Source organism: Rhinatrema bivittatum, chromosome 1 (genome assembly GCF_901001135.1).
Source record: "Rhinatrema bivittatum chromosome 1, aRhiBiv1.1, whole genome shotgun sequence".
Lineage (NCBI taxonomy): Eukaryota > Metazoa > Chordata > Amphibia > Gymnophiona > Rhinatrematidae > Rhinatrema > Rhinatrema bivittatum.
This window is the reverse complement of record NC_042615.1, coordinates 524,342,346-524,358,120: the sequence shown is the minus strand read 5'-3', so window position 1 is coordinate 524,358,120 and position 15,775 is coordinate 524,342,346. Positions and strand designations below refer to the sequence as shown.

Genomic DNA, 15,775 nt, shown 5'->3' with positions numbered 1-15,775 from the left:
GACGGAGAAACATAGTGATCTCTGTGATATAGTTATCCTACCTACCCTGGCCTCACCTTTTTTACAAAGCACATAAAGCATGAAAGAGATGCACACGTGTAACTCTATCTTCATCACATCTATGGTCTCTGTTTTGAGCCTTCCCCCAGTGGTGTGTAACCTCTCTTCCACCTATGCACACAGATACCCTTCAGCATTGCTGTGTCAAAACTTGGCAGTAATATTGGTGAAAATATTCCCCACCAGCTGTAGGTAGGGTACCCTGAGTTCTCTGAGGACCTACCGCTTGCCTTTGCTTCTGAATATGGTGGGCTCTCCTCAAAAGGGAAGATCTGCGACACACAAGCAGTGGCTCCAACGCCCTGCCCTAGGTAGGAGGCCGCCGGGTAATAGGAGTGCATCCTGTACTGGGAACTCACCGTATGGCCAGGGAGACGGTTCTCAGCATTCTTCATCTGTTTAAAACAGAAACAAATAAGAACAGCAAGGAGGTTAAAGCAGACAGATTAAAACTCTTCAACCCAGAGGAAATTCGGGTGAAGCAATTTCATTTCCTGGCTTCAGCCAGTAAATATCCACAAGCATTGCCTCAGACCCTCCAAAATGCATTGCATTACTAAGGAGTACACCAAATGCAGCCGTTCCATGAAGATTTGGGTCTCATCAAAGTTACTGTACGCTTTTCTAGGTATGTTTCCTGTTCGCAGTCTATGAGTTGTTTTAATAGAGAATTAAATCTATTTATGGAAAAAAAAATACCAAAGAGAATAATCTGTTTTGTCTTTTTTCATCACATAATCATGACATTCGCCTTCAGCTACACTTAAGTCTCATATTAGTACTATAGGTGTTAACTTGCAAATAAAATTCACAGAGGCGAACTACATTTTGAGCAAAGGTGGGGGGGGGGGGCGTGGGTTTGAAAAGGGGCCCCGAGGTCCACCCAATGAATTGCTTGGAACTTCACTGTCGTCAGACTAAGAAGGACGAGCTGGAATGCGTACACGCAGCAAAATTCCTGTCTGTGCTTCTCCTGCCTCCCAGTTTCCTACCAGATCTCCTGACAACAAGTGAAGGCCCCAGAACAAGCGCAGCCAAGGCTGGCTGTAGGATAACTGGCACCCTGTGCAAAAAAAATAAAATAAAATAATAATTTGGCAACCCCCACCCCCAGTGAAAAATACCAGTTTCACTCATTCCACAGCTTATAGCCTTGCTCTTAACTTCTATCCATGCCTCCTCACACCTTTCATCCCTGTCCCTCCTCCTTCCATCCCACCCCATACCTTCCTCGCTCTTACCTTCCACCCCTTCTGCTTCACACACTTTCCATCCTCCTTTCCTCACTCTTACTTTCCATTACTTCCCCAACCTAAGCCCCTGCTGAGGAAGAGTTGTGGTTCCTCTTCTAATAGGTCCCATGGGGGTGAAGAAAAGTTGCTGCCAAGTGCCAAACCCCCTTCTGTAACCCACTGGGAGAGGGGGGGGGGGGTGTCGAAGAACTTCCACTGCTGCCCCCTACTCACAGGAAAGAAGAGTCCACCACTTCTAAATCCTGCTTCTTGTAGCCAGCATCTCTCTCTCTCTCTCCTGCATACAGTGAAACCATGCGGGGGAGAGAGAGGCGCAGGCCGCAGGGTGTAACATTTAGAAGTTTTTAGCAGGGGTAGCAGTAGCGGCACTTCAACCTCACGGGGCCACAGAGGAAGAGGAAGCACTAGGCAGCAACTCTTCTTCACCCAACAGGCCCTATCGGAAGAAGGCTTCGAGCACAGCAGCCCCTCCAGGGCTTGGCACCCTGTGCGACTGCGCAGATCGCACAGCCGAAAAGCCAGCCCTGAGCACAGCAACGCAGCATCATCGAGAGTTAAGCACAGTAGATTGTCCCCATGGCAGTCCCACCTTCTGCTCTACTCGCAGCACACTCCTAGTATATAAAGGAAGAGTGTTGTTTGAGTGTAATACAGAGAGAGGGACAGCCATGGAAGCAGTCAGCTTGGCTCTCTTTTTATTGTCCCCACATTATTGTCTTAATCGGTGTTTGCAGAGGAGAGCAAGCGGGGTCATTTGTGTCCCCAACCCAAAACTTCCCCTCTGAATTTTACTGACAAATAATTTTTGTAACTATTTCTATGATTTTTCTTTCACACGTCCCTATTATTTTTGTTATGCCCCACTCCCACCCAAAAATATTTGTGTAGGTATCATGGCTGCCTTGTGGCAGTTTCCAGTGGCAGAGGGAAGGAGGGAGGAGGAGGAGGAGGGAGTGACTGAGGAAAAGTGTGGCTCTTGATAGATGGAGATAAGGTGACCAGCTTCTATGGACCATGAATGGACACCCCACTAAACTTCATGTTTTGGAAGGGGAGGTGGGGTGGGAGAGGTTTCAGACTACTGGACAACTCTTAGTTGTTGATCCATTCATTGGCTTTCAAGCACCCCCTCTATGTACTTAGTTTTATAAAATGTTATTTCAACTATCCTCAAACACAGCCTCTATCTCAGTTTTGCTCTCTATCACAACTAAAGCCTTTCTAATACACATCTATATACACATCTGTTATTCACACACACTCACACTCCCAAACACACAGCCTCCTCTTTTATCTACACATGTACTCTTTCAAATGCACAACCTTTCTCATATACACAGCCTCCTCCCTCATACACACATGCACACTCCCACACAGCCTCCTCCCTCATACACACAGCCTCCTCCCTCAGACACAGGTAGTTATATACACACATTTACACTCCCAAACACACATCCTCCTCTTTTATCTACACAAGTACACTTCCAAATGCACAACCTCCTCTCTCATATACACAGCCTCCTCCCTCATACACACATGCACACTCCCAAACACACAGCCTCCTCTCTCATACACACTCCCAAACATACAGCCTCCTCTCTCAGACACAGGTAGTTCACGCTCCCTTTCCTTAAAACCTTCCCAGCCTTTCATCTGTCTCCCTTGTGCCACCTGTCTCTCAATATGCCCTCTCCCTCTTCTGTGCACTCCTCTCTTCTGCTGCCCTCCTGCCTCCAGTCCCTTCCCCATGCTCGTCTTTCTCTCCCTCCTCCTTCCCTCTCCTCCCCAGTGCCTTCCTCTTTCTCTGTCTCCTTTCCTCCTGTGTCCCTGTCTCCTTTGTGCCTCTTCTGTCTCTTCCTTCCCTTCCCCATCTATGTCTCCCACCTTCCCTCAAGCTCCCGTTGTGCTGCTCCCCTTCCCTGTGACCTTCCTTCCTTTCATACTCCCTGTGTTTCTTTCCTCCCTTGCTCCCTATATATCTATCTTCCTTTCCCTCCCCTTTTCTCTGTGTACCCTCTGTCTCGCCCCTCTCCTCACCCTGTGGCTGACTGTCTCTTCCCTTCCTCTTTTCCTGTATCCCTTGGCTAGCTCGCTGTAGCCTCTCTCTTGGGTTTTGGCTCAGCACTCAGTGAGTGAGGGGAGAGGGGATCCAGAGGGCCATTGCTGCAGAGATCTGAGGAGCCAATGGGAACTGAGGGCTGTGCTGGCCCCGCCTCCTCTCCCCAACCCATCCAATCACAACACAGGAAAAGAGGCAAGAAGGCGGGGACACAGCTCAGCTCTCAGCACTGTCTTTCCCTATATCCAGGTTGCTGTGGGAAATTGGAGTAGCTTCTTGCAAAAACTAGATTTTCAGTGTCCGATTTAGTACTTCTGTCTGGACACTGTACAGCACAACTGAAAACCTGGCTGTCCGGTCCAAATCCGGGCAGCTGGCAACCCTATATAGAGAAGACAGTGCAGCTGCTGAGAGGCAAAGTAGAGAGCATGGCTGCTGATGGGGAGGACAAAAGTGCAGCTACTGAGGGAGAAAGAAGGGGAAAATGTGGCTGCAGTAGGGAGCAAGGATGCAACAACTGAGGAGAAAAAAGGGAGAGGGTGGTTGTTGAGGGTGGAAGGGAATGAAATTGCTGAGGGGGAGGAGAGTTTTGCTGAAGCAGCAGGAAAGAAGAGAGCTGCTTATGGGGGGAGGTGTGACTATTGAAGAGAAGGTGAATGCACTGCAGCTGATAGGGAGAGAACAGTTCCTAAGAAAGGGAGGGAAGGTACAACTGAAGGGGGAAGGGTGAGGCAGCTGAGGTGAAGAAGAAAGAGAGATCTGACAAAGGTGGAAAGTGGACATAAATAGATTAGGTGAGACGGGACACAGGGAATAGAAAGAGTGACAGAGACAAAGAGGGAGGTGAAGACCTGGGAAGGGGACAGACGGAATGGGGGATGGAAAGCTGAAAGGACTAGATAGATGGCTGATACAGAGAAGCAATGGGAGAGAGAAGGAGTGGGAAAGGTGCAGATAGAAATGAAAGATGTTGAGGGAGATGGTGCAACAGAGTAAACTCTGTTTACTGCCACATGGCCACATGGAGGCCAATACTCAAAAACCATTAAAATGGATGACTTATCTGACTAAAGATAGCCGGATAAGTTATCTGGGATAGTCAGCAGGAAGAATGACTTGCTGAATATCAATGAATAATGTTATCCAGGAATACATACCCGGATAACTTTGAAACCTGACTATCTTTGAATACTGCCGATCGGGTTTCAACGTTATCAAAGAACACGTTCCCAGATACTGTAACTTTAACTTCACTGGCGGTATTTCAAGAACAGAGCTGGTTAAGCAGTGTTAGCTATTAAAAGTAAAGCTGAGCAGCCCCTCACCCCAATGAAAGTAAGGCTACCTCTGCCGGCCTATCCCCGAGCTCTCCAAAAAATGTAGGATAACACTGTGGGCCTACAGGCTCGAAAAGCTTCTTTCCCTCTACCCCCCACAAAAGTCAATAGTCAATTCACAGGTCTGTAGCAGGATGATACTTTCCCCTCCACCCCTATCATCCCCACCCTAAACCTCCTGATCCACCCAGACCACCCTAACCTCATTCGACAACTAGGAGCTCAGAACAATGGTCTGTCTCCACGTGATTAGCGAATAAATTATTCAATTATCTCAACTCTGTTTTGGAATGCCACAGAAAGGCCTACCATTTAACCAGATACATTTTATCTAGACAATGTTGTATCCGGATAAATGTATCTGGCTAAATGACACCAATATTCAAAAGCTGGCATTTATTAAGAATGTGATTCGTTTGAAATGAAACAGGAAATGAAACATTTCCTATTTATTTTATAACGTTTTCAAAACGAAACGACAGAAAAACCAACAAGACATCCTCTTCCATCCAGCGTCCTCTTCAAATGATGCCCTCTGCTTGGAGGACGTGCCAGAGTGGTGTCTCTTCAGTGCGTTCCTCCTTAGCGGAGGGTGCCATTTTGATGGGCTGGGAGAGATGGGGCACAGGGTTGCCTGTGAGGCCCCATTTTTTAAAAATTTGTTTATGGAGTTTTATTTTAAATTATTTCATATCTTCAAACTACAGGAATTAAATTAAAAATAAACAAAACTATACCTGGGGAAAAAAAAACCCAAAATGAAAAAGAAACATTTTTCCCTGAACATCTCTAGCATTTATCCAGCCAACTTTTATTAAGATAAATGCTTTAAAATATCATCCTCTTGGTGTGCTTTTACAGTTGGTAGTGGACATACATAGCCATTTATTCAATCTTCTTCATATCTCAAATGGCAAACAAGGCTTCTATGAGAGTATAGAACTGCTGCTATGTGGGGCTTGTGCAATACAGGTAGGGTTGCCAACTGGCTCCAATTTTTCAGGACAGGTTGATCTAGTTCTGATTTTACTCCACTGCATGCAGGGAAGTGTAGTTCTGATTTCCCTACTGCAGTTTATTAGAAACGCAAGGCTACAAATCCCTGCATGACATTAGGTAAAACCAGGACTGGATCAACCTGTCCTGAAAATCTGGAGCCAATTGGCAACCCTAGATATAGGTATCCTGTGTCAGGCTGCAAGTCTTCATCGCTTTTTCTATTGTTCGAAGGAAGAATTATTTTTTTTTTAACATAAAGGTGGAAAAACTATTCAAGCTGATGGCAGAGCAGCAGCACGCAATGGTTCTCGGCACCAGTAATGGAGCCATTTAGCAATTTCTGTAAAAGGTGGCAGAGTAACAGCAGCAACAGTTTATCCAGCAGATGGCCTAGCAGGTGCAAGGCTCCAAATTATAGTTGAGACCAAGAGCCCGTAACATATCCATTGTATACATGGGGATGTTAAGCAATACACTTACTGTTTTAGTGAAACTCATGGTTGACAGGCAGATGGCCTCTATGAGAACAGGAGAAGAAAGGCTCCCAGACTAAGATTTTGGGGGAAGATTGGGGAAGATTATCTAATTCTTCCCAAGCAGGAGAGTAAAAATAATTTTTTCCTGTTAATTAGAAAAAAAATTTCCCTTTAATAGACCCAGTCTTATTTAATTTACATATACACATACAAAAAAATCTAGAAGGGAGCAAAAGGAAGCTAAGAAAGAGAGTCTCAAAGCACACAGACCTCTGACAGAAAATGTTACACAGGGAAGACTGAAATAGTAATAAGAGAGACATAAAAGGATGGGAATGCATCCTTCCTGTTGTATCTGTGGACCCCTGGGCTGAGGCAGGATTGACACTACCTGCAGGGAGGAGACCTGCAGGCTCTCACTGTTGGCAAACACAGACGAGGGAGAGACTTGACAGGACCTTCACCTATACCAGCCCTCGTTCCCTTCGGGTTGAGCCTTTGGGTGCAGGGTCCGGCAGGACTCAGGTGGGGTCTCTGCCGATGGCAGAAGGTTAGGTATGTGGGTTGGCTAGGGGCGTAGGTAGGCAGTAGTCGGGCATGTACAAGGGCCAGTCAGTGGTCAGTCATATCCAAGGTCCAGGCAATGGTAAGAGGCAGGCAGTGGTCAGTCATATACGAAGTCCAGGCAAAGGTATCCGTCCGAGGGAGGAGAAGAGGGACAGATAAGACAGTTCAGGCAGGTGAGGACAAAACAAGCAGGCAACAGGGATGGACTGGAACAAAGAAGACAACCTGAAGACAGCAAGACGAGGACTGCAGACAAGGCTGGAACGCTAGAAAGCAGCACGCTCTACTCAAGAGTAGTGAGATATTTTGCTGAGGCGTTGGGCAAGCATCTGGGCTGGCCTTTTATGGGGAGCAGTGTGTGATGTCATCTAAGGGCGCTGCAGAGGTTTTCTTGACGCAGGCCCTTTAAGAATTCGAGTGTCAGCAAGTGCGCGCACTAAGGGGGCTGTCAGCAGTCGTGTCAAGAAGGCAGATGGCGGCATCCTGCCGTTCTGTGTCAGTGTGTCCTGCCATAAGTCTCACCACGCCCCAGCAACTGATGAATGTAACACTGCCCTTTTTGGTATTCTGGTGGAAAGCCCAGAAGAGACTTCTCTTTTTGAGACAAGGATACTGGCAAATTCTTCTAATTATATAAGGGAGTCAAACAGAGATAATATATTAAACCAAGCTTAAACCCAGATGGATTTTACACTTGACAGGATACAATACACTTGACAGGATACAATACAATAGTAGGCAAAACATATTGAAAAATATATTTAGGAAATTTAGAGAAACCAATATTTGAAATTGGTACAAAATATACTCATATCATTTGTTTGTGTTACATGAGACACATCTGTCTTCCACAGTCTTTTCTCCAACTGACCTTCTTTATGGAGGTCAACCCTGAAGAATTCTAGATTTGATAAAGGAGATATAGATAATATAAAAAAATACACAAAATATTGTATAGTATATTCTTAGGATCAGAAAATGGTTGGATCTGATATGAATATTTTCTGCTTAAGGTTCAACAATCAGAAACACCAGTTTGATAAAAAAATATCAGGGCAAGTATCAGATGACAGCGTATTAAGCCTAAGAAAATAAATTCTTGGGAAAATGGAAGGGGCCTTTAAAAATGTTTTATAATGGTAAACTATGAGATTAGGCATCCCAGAAGATGTAAATCATCACCATTTAATCATATTACCCTCCTTAAGTCCTTGAGGTTACAAAATAGAAGGGATAATTTTCAGAGTTTCCATGCAGCTTTAAAAGGGAACTCCCCCTAGAATTTCCTTTTGAAGATGCATTGGTATACACAGCATGGTTACAAAATTACCTGTAGGCTTTGCACCTGCATTGTAGAGGTGCAAAGTATGAGCCAGAATGTACTTTTATTCCCCCAAACAAAACCCGCCTATTTCTTTGTGGGTAAGAGTACACACATTTTTTTGGTGGCTAATTTTCAAAAGACTGTTTTAAGCAGGTAAACACATGCTTACCCTGTTAAATGCTTTGAAAATTGTCCTTTCTGAGTTTATCTTTTACAATAATACATTACAGCTGGGGCAAAGAACCTGTGACATTCAGCAGGAAATCCCTGTTTTGATGGGAAATAGGTAGAATCCTAGTCAAAGGTAATACATTGAAGCCTTGGTAGGCTGATTTACAGATATCTTCTCTCCTATCCTTGGGAAATACCACCTAATAACCCACCATAGAGAAACCAAGAAAGTTGACAAAGTTAAGAAAACTTCCATACTATCTTGATACTGTCAAATTCACTTATCCAAAGGAATCAAGGGAGAAGACATTCTGGATTGTATCAGCTTATCCTTCCCTTTGGATTGTATAAGGATCCTGTAATCTTTCAGAGACTCATGAAATGTTTCCTATGCCCCATTCCAATTATTCTGTCATATACCTACATAATTAAGTCAACTATATTCAGAATCTCGAAACAGTGAGGGAATTCCTAGAGCTTGTTGGATAATATAGGAAGTTCATTATAAAATGTTGCGCTCTGTCCAGTTCACTAACAGACCTGATTTAGAAGGCAGCCCCAATCTGGGTCCAGCAGTCAAAGGCCTACGAGAAAGCCTATAACCAGTTTAAGAAAAAGATATGTTAAAAGTCCTGTGTTATGCAAATCAGATTTTATATGGGAATGCAAACTGCATACTGTCACTTCAGAAATAAATCTTGATGCAGTGCTGTCCGGTGATGTGAATGAGGTAGAACACCCAATGCTCTATGGAAGGAGAAGTTTCCTTGGAAACTAAACAGAAAAGGGATGGCTATGGATAAAATGGACAATAGAAACCCTTCCATTTTTTTTTGGGGGGGGGGGGGTGGGCGGGCATCTTTTTTTTGTCTTAGTAAGTGACTATCCCTCTTTACAATGGCTAACATAAATGAAAGATATAAATGATTGAAATCACCAGATGATATTAAGGCCTGCAACCTCATTCATTTTTAGTATGTCACCAAAAAGGCAAGGATCATGCTAATACAGATTTCCTATCCAGAGAAGGTGAATTCAGGCTTCTGTAGAATTCACGGTAATATAATAAGTGATGGCAGAAAAAGACCCACGTGGTCTACCTTGTCTGTCCAGCAGGTTACCTCCATGCCTTCTGTTAAGGGTACTAACTGCCATTCTGTGCAGATTACCTCTTTTCTTCATTTCCATACTTTAGCCATTAGGGATCCTCTGTGTTTAACCCGCATACTTTGAATTCTACTACCACTCTTGTCATCCACTATCCTTTCCGCGAAGAAATGTTTCCTGATGTTGTTCCTGAGTCTCCCTCCTTGGAGCTTCATATTATGTCCTCTAGTGCTACAGGTTTTTTTTTTCCCATTTTTAAAAGATATGATTCTTGTGCATCATTAATACCTTTCAGATATTTAAAAGCCTGTATCCTATCTCTCCTGCTCCTCCTCTCCTCCAGGGTATACATATTTAAGTCGTTCAGTCTCATGGTGCAAACCACATACCATTTTTGTTGCCTTTCTCTGGACCACTTCCGTCCTATCATTATCCTTTTTGAGATACAGTCTCCAGCACTAAACACAATACTCCAGAGGAGTCTGCACTAAGGACCTGTATAAAGATACCATCACTACATTGGGAAGGGGAGTTTTGGTGATAGGGTTAGCAAACCATACAGAGGGTTTAGTAAAAATGCATCTGAACAGTCACAGGGAGGAGTGAGAGCAATGAGTAATGCCAAACTATCATGCGGGTGCAGGCTGGTTTCTGGGTGCAGGGCAAGGCTTGGGTTTATCTTCTACCTAGCCAGCCTCCTTCTCCACAGGTTGTGCCCTTGGGTTCTGGGGGATGGTAGGGCTTGGCTTCTTTGGCAGAACATCATGGTGAGTCAAGCTGGAAAAGCCAGGTCATGCTGGAGAGCCTGGACAAGGCAGGGCAGGCACAGGAAGGAACTGAGGGCAGGCACAGGCTGGACGTTGAAGCAGAGATAGGCTGGAAGCTGAGGACTGGATATTGGAGCAGGCTGGATGAGGCTGGACAGGTGGGATAGACATAGGCTGGATCTGAGGACTGGGCACAAGCTACAACAGGATACAGACTCAGGCTGAGGACTGGATGCAGACTCAGACGTGGATATAGAGTACAAGCTGAACCAGGGACAAGGGCAAGGACTGTGAAACAATTAAGCAACTGGACAGGGCGGCACCAGACAGAAGAAGGACTGGACAGGGCAGCACAAAACAGAAAAAGGACTAGACAGGGCTGGACTACACAGGGGTGGGACTAGCAAGAACAGGCAGCAATGAACAGGGAAGCCCAACAGGGCACAAGGCTGAGTATGAGAACCTAGCAAGCCCAGAGGCTGTACGGTAAGGCAGAAAGGCCCAGGGGGCCAGAGAGCAGAGGAGTTAGGAGAGCCACACACAAAACACTTTTGGAATTTATTTTGCTGAGCATTTGCTGCACTTCCAATAAGCTTGAACTTGTGGTGAAATTGTATTGTCAGGAAGTGGAAATCTTAGTTTGGGGTCTGGCTACAAACATTTGTAGATGCAGGATTAGTAGCCCAACATTTTGAATAGTCCCACAATTTAAAGTTTGGAAAATGGCATGCAAAGCACTCTAGGTAGTGCACAGGATTCCAAATTTAGCAGGCAGGACAGACATAGCAAGCTATATTATCTAGGAAGTCTTGTGGTGCTGAGGCAGAAACATAATTATCCATGTTTACGCAAAGAAAATTAAAATCAGACTCACCAGCTGGGCGAAGAGCCCTGCCCCCATACCTGTGGAGATTTTTTGGCCTCTTCATACTGTCATGCGGCTATAGGCTAGATTCCAGGTGTACCCCCACAGGAGTAGGGCAGGACTATAGGGCAAGGCTTGGGTTTATCTTCTGCCTAGCCAACCCTCTCCCCCATAGGTTGAACCCTCGAGTTCTTGAGGCCAGTAGGGCTTGGCTTCTTCAGTAGAACTTCATGGTGAGTCAGGCTGGAAAAGGCAGGACAAGCTGGACAAGGCAGGGCAGGCACAGGCAGCAACTGAGAACAGGCACAGGCTGGAAGTTGGAGCAGAGACAGGCTGGAAGCTGAGGACTGGATACTGGAGCAGGCTGGAAGCTGAAGACTGGATACTGGAACAGGCTGGACGAAGCTAGGCAGACACAGGCTGGAACTGAGGACTGGATACTGGGCACCTGCTAGGGCAGGATACAGATTCATGTTGGGGACTGGATGCAGGCTCAGGCAAGGGATTGGATATAGTGTACAAGCTAAACCAGAGACAAGGGCAAGGACTGGGAAACAGACAAGAAAATGGACAGGGTAGCGCAAGACAGAAAAAGGGCAGGACTGGACTAGACAAGGATAGAACTAGACTATACAGAACAGGCAACAATGAACAGCAAAGCCTAACAGGGCACAAGCATGGGTTTGAGAACCTAGCAGGGCCATAGGCTATAAGATGTGGTAGAGAGCCTCAGGGGGCCAGAGAGAAAGCAAGGAGCATGGGAAACCAGAGAGCAAAGCCAGAGAACAAGGGAGGGAAGCCACAGGATAAGGCAGAAAGCCTAGGTAGGCCGCAAGACAAGACAGGAATGAGAAAACAAGATGGCCAAGTCAGGGAACCAAGATGACTCAATGAAGGGGAAACTAGGTAATGACAAGGCAGGGTTAAATGGTGCTGAGGCTTGGGTGTGGTGTAACCAGTGAGGAGGTTCTTGGCAAGGCTGTAGGCAAGGTTCACTGAGGACTCCTAGTGGAAGGAAGACTGCGCAGCAGGCTGAACCTTGGTACGGAGAGAGCTAGTGTAACAGGCAAAACCGTGACACAAACTGGGAGCAGATAAGATTGTCTCCTTCTCCTTACTTGGTTTTGGTAGGCTAGTTAGGGTTACTGGTGGGTGAGATGAGAAAGATGCCAAAGGTGTGGACTACTAGCCCCTAGCACTACTACTAGCAGTCAGGAGGAAGACAGGATGCCAGGGCAGCTAGCAGGCACCTGGCACAACTTTTTCAATTCCAGGGGACCTTGTAGCCACCAACACAACTTTTTAATGCAATTTGAGGAAGGGAGGGTACTGCATGAACAAGGTGGCCATTTTCTGCCAAGGCTGACTGTCCTAAATCTACGTGGATAATTTTTAGCTGCTAGATTCAGGTGAAGTTTCAGCCAAAAATCTAGGCACATTCAGCTGAAAATTCACCTGAAGCTAGGCAGTTAAAAATTTGGCAACCTAGATTAGACACTTAGCCTTGACTGAAAATTGGTCTGCAAATGTTTGCTTGTTACAGCATTTCTCTGCCAAGGAAAGATACTAAGGAATATTACACCCTGTGAACAAGGAGCTGATAGAGAAGTGTTTGTTTTAAATTTCCTGTTGCAAAGCATTCTAGAAGTTTTTCAGTAAGAAGCACTTTGAAACAATTCAATCATAACTGACTCACCTGTTCTTTATAACTAGGAACTAGGTGATCACTATAGTTACAACATTTTTTCTTATTAAATAAGAAGGCATTTAGACTAAGGTGTTATATAGCTTACTTTAATAAGACTTTCTATGTATGATTAAAAAAAAGTCAAACTCTTAATTCTCTGATGTTTGAAATCTCTGTGCTTCTCCCTGATTCCTGGTTCCTCCCTAGTTTTGTGTCTCTTTATGAACTAAACATGCCTTTCTCCAGGATTTCCACACAATTATGTTTCATTATTTTCTCTTCCTCAGAATGTCAGGTGTATTTTGCTTCTCAATAGGCAGTCACTACATTTTGTTGAACAAAATGCCACCCTTTGAGGTTCTCTTACTGTATTCTTTATAAACAGTGCTCCAGAGAGTGCAAAGATCTTGGTATTGGGCATATATTTTCAGTTTCTTGAAAAACCTGGTTTGCTTTGTGCTGTAAACATTCGCCTGTGGGATGGAATGCCATGCCTGCATAGAAGGGTTTTTTTTTTTTTTTTGGGGGGGGTTCATTTTTTCCCACAATACACAAGACCCCTGAGCTATGTTTGTTTCAAAATGGATGTGATTATTTTTAATTGCCAAAATTAATGAGTAATTTTCTAATGGAAGTTTTTCTATGTGCCAGATTTAGGTGAATCCAGCTCTTGATTCACCTTAGTCTTGAATGTTCTTGAGTCAGAATATATCTAATATTTCTATGTAAAGTATGTTCCCTGTACGTACTAAACAAATGCTCAGAGCAACATACAATAATAATAAAATTAACTATAAAATAAATTAAGCACAACAATTACTTAAATGAAAAAAAGGAAAAAAGAAAATATACAAGCTGTCATCATAAAATACAGGTCAAAACACAGCCCAAGACATTTCATGGAAAGCTTGGGTAAAAAAGGAACTCTTTACCTCTTAGCTAACTTCCAAAATGTAGTAGTCAGCTATATTTCTAATTAAAGAACTTAAAATAGTTCCATAATTTAGGAGCAACAGCATAAAAAGTTCTATTTCTCGTCTGAACCAATCTGGCATCAGCTACCGAAGGAACACAAAATGAGACTTCACTAGAAGAGGGGAATTCACTAGAAAGAATAATAATGATGATGAATTGGATTTTTTCAAGTAAATAGGGGCCAAATTATGCAAGACCTTAAACACAAAGGTCAGGATCTTAAACTGACCTCTGAAAATCACTGGAAGTCAGTGCAAGGTATGGAATGCTGGGAAAATATGATCCCAAGGACGCAAACCTAATGCTAACCCAGGATGGATTTACTACGTCGTGATATTTTATCATGGGAGGAGACAAATACCGTGGGGGGGCATTCCCAAAGTATTTTTCCCCTCCCACAAAAAAAATATTGCAGCGGCTTTCTTGTGGGAAGAAAATATCGTGGGGAACTAGGAAAAATGCACGATGGCATGTGGTGCCACCGTCGTCAGATGACCAACAGCTGCCTAAAATACCCATAACCGCCTTCACCTCTTGGAAGTACAATCTCGGCACGTGCCGATTCCTACAGGTTGCTTGGCACGCTCAAAGAAATTTTCTTGTTCTTACATTCAACTGTTTAAGAGCTTTACCGGACCAGTCTACTATTTCAAAATTATAGGAGAGCGCAGCATTGCGAGTTGATTAATAGCTTGCATCTTGTTTCATGTTGTTAAAGCACTTTTCAAAATCAGTGTCAGTCTCCTTTAGCATTTCTTTACCAGTCTCTTCTCTCAGTAACTTGTGCTGAATTTGTGCGCTTTCATCCTCCTCCCCTTGATATTTTCAGACGCCTTCCTGCTCAAGTTCCTTCACGCTGCAATCCTCAATCAGTGAGATGTTTTTCTGTTTTGCTTAATTTTCCTTTCCGGAAAGTCGCCTTAGCACACTTACCCAGGCCGTACGTTATCCTGATGCCGTTTGAGAATCTTTTCACTGCTTTGAGCTGCTCTTGCTAAATGACGATCACAGGAGCTACAAAGCTTCAAGTTGTCTACAAACCGTAGGTAGGTGCGATGTCTGTGGATCAACAGTGTTTCTGGAATTACGGCAAAATCCATAGCCCACAAAGCATTCTTAAGGGTTCTCGGAGGATTCGGTGCCAGGCAAAACAAGAGTGCTGATAAGGAATCTCCCTGAAAAATTCCTCACCGAATCTTGATGTTAGGGATAACATATTGTCCATCTTCATAATTCAGGCGGCATTTGGTCTGTCACATTTTCATGGTAAACTTTATATATTCAGTTAATCCAGGATTCACCCTGTACATTGCAAGGCAATATATTATCCAAGCGTGTGGGATATTATCGAAAGCTTTTTTTCTATAGTCTATCAATTTGATCTGTTTTACAGCCTCTCACGGTGCCTTTATCCAGCATTAACTGATCCTTGGCTCCATATGCCTCCCCTTTCTTGCCCTTCTGTTCTACTGCTATGACTTTATTAGAATCTGTATGATTTTACCTTCTATCTGCATCTGTTGCAGTGATAAGGTTGTAGATTGTAGGTAAGCACAATATTGGTCAGTAATTTGGGGGGATATTACATGGATCTCCCTTGGGAAGTAGAAGTGTTCTTCTTGTTATTAACCACTGTGGTGTTAATTCTGCTCATCTGATAAACTGATTTTTGCAGTTTGCCAGATCTTGGTAAAAAATATTAACTGTCTGAGCCCAAACTTTGACACCCCATCAGGGCCAGAACTCTTCCAATTTGAGGTTTGTTTGTTTTTTTTAGCCTGGTACCCAGCTTTCTCATTGTAACTTCAGGTCATTCCATAATTTTGATAACGGCCCTTTCCATATTCCCCCTTATGCTAGGTAACTATTCTGATTCTCTGTTATGCTCTACAGAATCCTCATATAAAGTTCTTCAAAACTCTTCTGTTAAAGTGAATATTACAGTATCCTTTTGTTGAGGTGTTTTATCCTAATAAACTCAGAAAGCCAGACAGAAGAAAAAAATAAGCCACCTTATACCCCTGAAAAGGAGAAAAAAATTGCAAAATTACAATAATTTTCTCTATGATTAAGAGCTCCTGTTACCTTCCCTGTGCCATGCACAGTCCTGTGCCAGAGACCTGCGCCC

At 44.0% G+C, this 15,775-nt stretch overlaps 1 protein-coding gene across 2 annotated transcripts in view; it reads right to left on the bottom strand.

The window, feature by feature from the left end:
• DMRT1 (doublesex and mab-3 related transcription factor 1) overlaps nucleotides 1-15,775 on the bottom strand; it is a 322,036-nt gene that overhangs the window by 100,209 nt on the left and 206,052 nt on the right. Inside the window, exon 4 of one of the 2 annotated variants that reach the window (XM_029613177.1) lies at nucleotides 284-455. In XM_029613177.1, the coding sequence (XP_029469037.1) occupies nucleotides 284-455 (172 nt within the window). The remainder of the gene's footprint in view (nucleotides 1-283; nucleotides 456-15,775) is intronic. The other variant, XM_029613183.1, reaches the window with a different exon arrangement.